We start from the raw sequence: 2,500 nt of genomic DNA, 5'->3' as shown, positions 1-2,500 counted from the left end.
ACGATCTGGTTAAATATTGATGTGAGGAGTAAATGACGTAATGCGTGTATCATTTACCTAAATAGTACCTTAACACTTCGAACTAGCACAGAGCTTTCTCCAAGGTCTTCAGTGCCATCTCCTCTTGGCTGATAGTGCAATCTTCATCAAGTGATACCGTATCTCATTTTTTTTCATACTTGGTCAATTTAGAGGGTGAGAGGGTGGTACAATTTTAACAAGGCTTATGCGCCTTCAGAGAGGGTACAATAGGGTGGTACAATTTTAACAAGGCTTAGGCACCTTCAGAGAGGGTACAATGCCCATACTGGGTCAATTTATAGGGTGGAAGGTGTTATAATTTTAACAAGGCATATGCACCTTCAGAGAGGGAGGGTGCAATGCCCATATTGAGTTAATTTAGGGGGTGAGAGGGTGGTACAATTTTAACAAGGCTTATGCACCTTCAGAGAGGGTACAATGCCTATACTGGGTCAATTCATAGGGTGGGAGGGTGGTACAATTTTAACAAGGCTTAGGCACCTTCAGAGAGGGTACAATGCCCATACTGGGTCAATTTATAGGGTGAGAGGGTGTTACAATTTTAACAAGGCTTATGCACCACCAGAGAGGGTACAATGGCCGAAAGTAACAAGTCATAGCTATAGCTGGCAAAACCGTCTCTCCAAAAGATTAATCCAATGGGAGTCGGGTCGCTATTAGAACCGCCCGCATGCCTTCGTTCTGTCCGCGCACCCACGATCACTGCCCGAGTAATAAACCTTTTTCTCCATACCCATTTCTCCATTTCTCCTTACGATGTGGAGCACCGGCATTCTCTTGCAATCCCCAAGACCCGAAGGTGAAATTAGAGATGATGCATAAATTGTCCCTTGAGTTAGAAAATGATATATAGTATACGCAAGCATACATGTGTGTGTTTATGTGTGTGTACGAGAGAGAGAGTAAGAGAGAGGGAGAGAAAGAGAGAGAGAGAGAGAGAGAGTGAGAGAGAGAGAGGGAGGGAGAGAGAGAGAGAGAGAGAGGGAGAGTGAGAGAGAGGGAGAGAGAGAGAGAGGAAGAGAGAGAGAGAGAGAGAGGGAGAGAATGTTGATATACCATATATGTATATATATATATATATATATATATATATATATATATATATATATATATATATATATATAAATATATAAAGAGAGAGAGAGAGAGAGAGAGAGAGAGAGAGAGAGAGAGAGAGAGAGAGAGAGAGAGAGAGAGAGAGAGAGAGAGAGAGAGAGAGAGAGAGAGAGAGAGAGAGAGAGAGAGAGAGAATGTTAATCTACCATATATATACATATATATATATATATATATATATATATATATATACATACATATATATATACATATACATATATATATGTATATATATATATATGTATATATATATATATATATATGTTTATATACGTATACACACACACACACACGCGCGCGCGCGCTCACACAGACAAAAAAATACACACACACACCCACACACACAAACACACACACACTCACGCTGTCTATCTATCTAAATAAATAAATGGATGATATATATATATATACATATATATATACACATATACATACACACATGTATGTATATATGCTTGAACAACGCAATGATCTTGCTTGAATGTCAGATAAAGATAGATAAAGATTACGGTAATCTCTATTATATATATTTATCTGGTTGACAGATACTTTTTGCTCTCAACTCAATAGATGTACGATTACATCTATTGAGAGTAAATCAGGAGGAGGACTTGAAGGAATTTCACGGTTATTGGAAAATAATAATTTAATCGGGTATTATTATTGCTCTCTCTTGGCGAATTCGAGTCGTATGACGGTAACTTCGGCTTCGTATTCGATATACATAACTTCATTCCCTCGTTGGCTAAGACTTACTTCAAACTACAAGAAGATAAGAGTTATGATATGTTAGAACGTAAAAGTAAAACAAATAAGGAATATTAAACGCATACAATCCAATTTAAAGAGAACTTCTTGGTTTGGGCTAGCCATCCGAACGCAGAGAAAGAGTTTGGTTGGGAATGGCGTCATCGGAAGAACTCGGAGACACACTCGACGTCGATGTCGTGGGTCTGGTGGACTTGGACTTCAAGTTAGTGGCCTCGCATTAGCTCTAATTGATAGAGGAGTGTTGTGTGCTTGCCATGCGACCCCGAAATGAGGCGAACCTTCAACAGCAAGGGAGAAATGAAGGCTTATATGTCAACGGGATGGGTTGCCTGGACTGGATTATTATGATTTGATGTTTATTATTGTCAGTTTCTTCTTCTTTTGCTAACGTCAATGTAATTTTTTTTTTGGGATTCGTTGCTGGCACGAGGGTATGGCTGAGGTTGATGAATTTGTCTCTATAACTAATAAAGAAAAGACATAGTTGTGAACGAAGCCTAATTCATGCATAAAGGTTAATATGCAAATTAAGGGCAAACTAAATGTTAATAAAAAAATCTTAGTAAAACTT

The 2,500-nt window shown here is 38.4% G+C and overlaps 2 protein-coding genes across 2 annotated transcripts in view; one reads left to right on the top strand and one right to left on the bottom strand.

Annotated features, from left to right (window-relative positions):
* LOC122262534 (uncharacterized) overlaps positions 1-306 on the bottom strand; it is a 12,318-nt gene extending 12,012 nt beyond the window's left edge. The window contains exons 1-2 of the mRNA XM_086552996.1: positions 283-306; positions 69-128 (exon numbers count right to left, since the gene is read on the bottom strand). Coding sequence (XP_086409122.1) covers positions 69-128; positions 283-306 — 84 coding nt within the window. The remainder of the gene's footprint in view (positions 1-68; positions 129-282) is intronic.
* A 1,729-nt stretch (positions 307-2,035) lies between these two features.
* Positions 2,036-2,500, top strand: part of LOC122255826 (histone H2A deubiquitinase MYSM1) — an 8,227-nt gene continuing 7,762 nt past the window's right edge. The window contains exon 1 of the mRNA XM_043020161.2: positions 2,036-2,131. Coding sequence (XP_042876095.2) covers positions 2,061-2,131 — 71 coding nt within the window. The 5' untranslated portion in view covers positions 2,036-2,060. The remainder of the gene's footprint in view (positions 2,132-2,500) is intronic.

This window comes from Penaeus japonicus, unplaced genomic scaffold (genome assembly GCF_977035675.1).
Source record: "Penaeus japonicus unplaced genomic scaffold, GWHDUDI00000001_assembly GWHDUDI00000027, whole genome shotgun sequence".
NCBI lineage: Eukaryota > Metazoa > Arthropoda > Malacostraca > Decapoda > Penaeidae > Penaeus > Penaeus japonicus.
The sequence above is the reverse complement of the archived record's forward strand: the minus strand, read 5'-3'. Positions and strand labels throughout refer to the sequence as shown.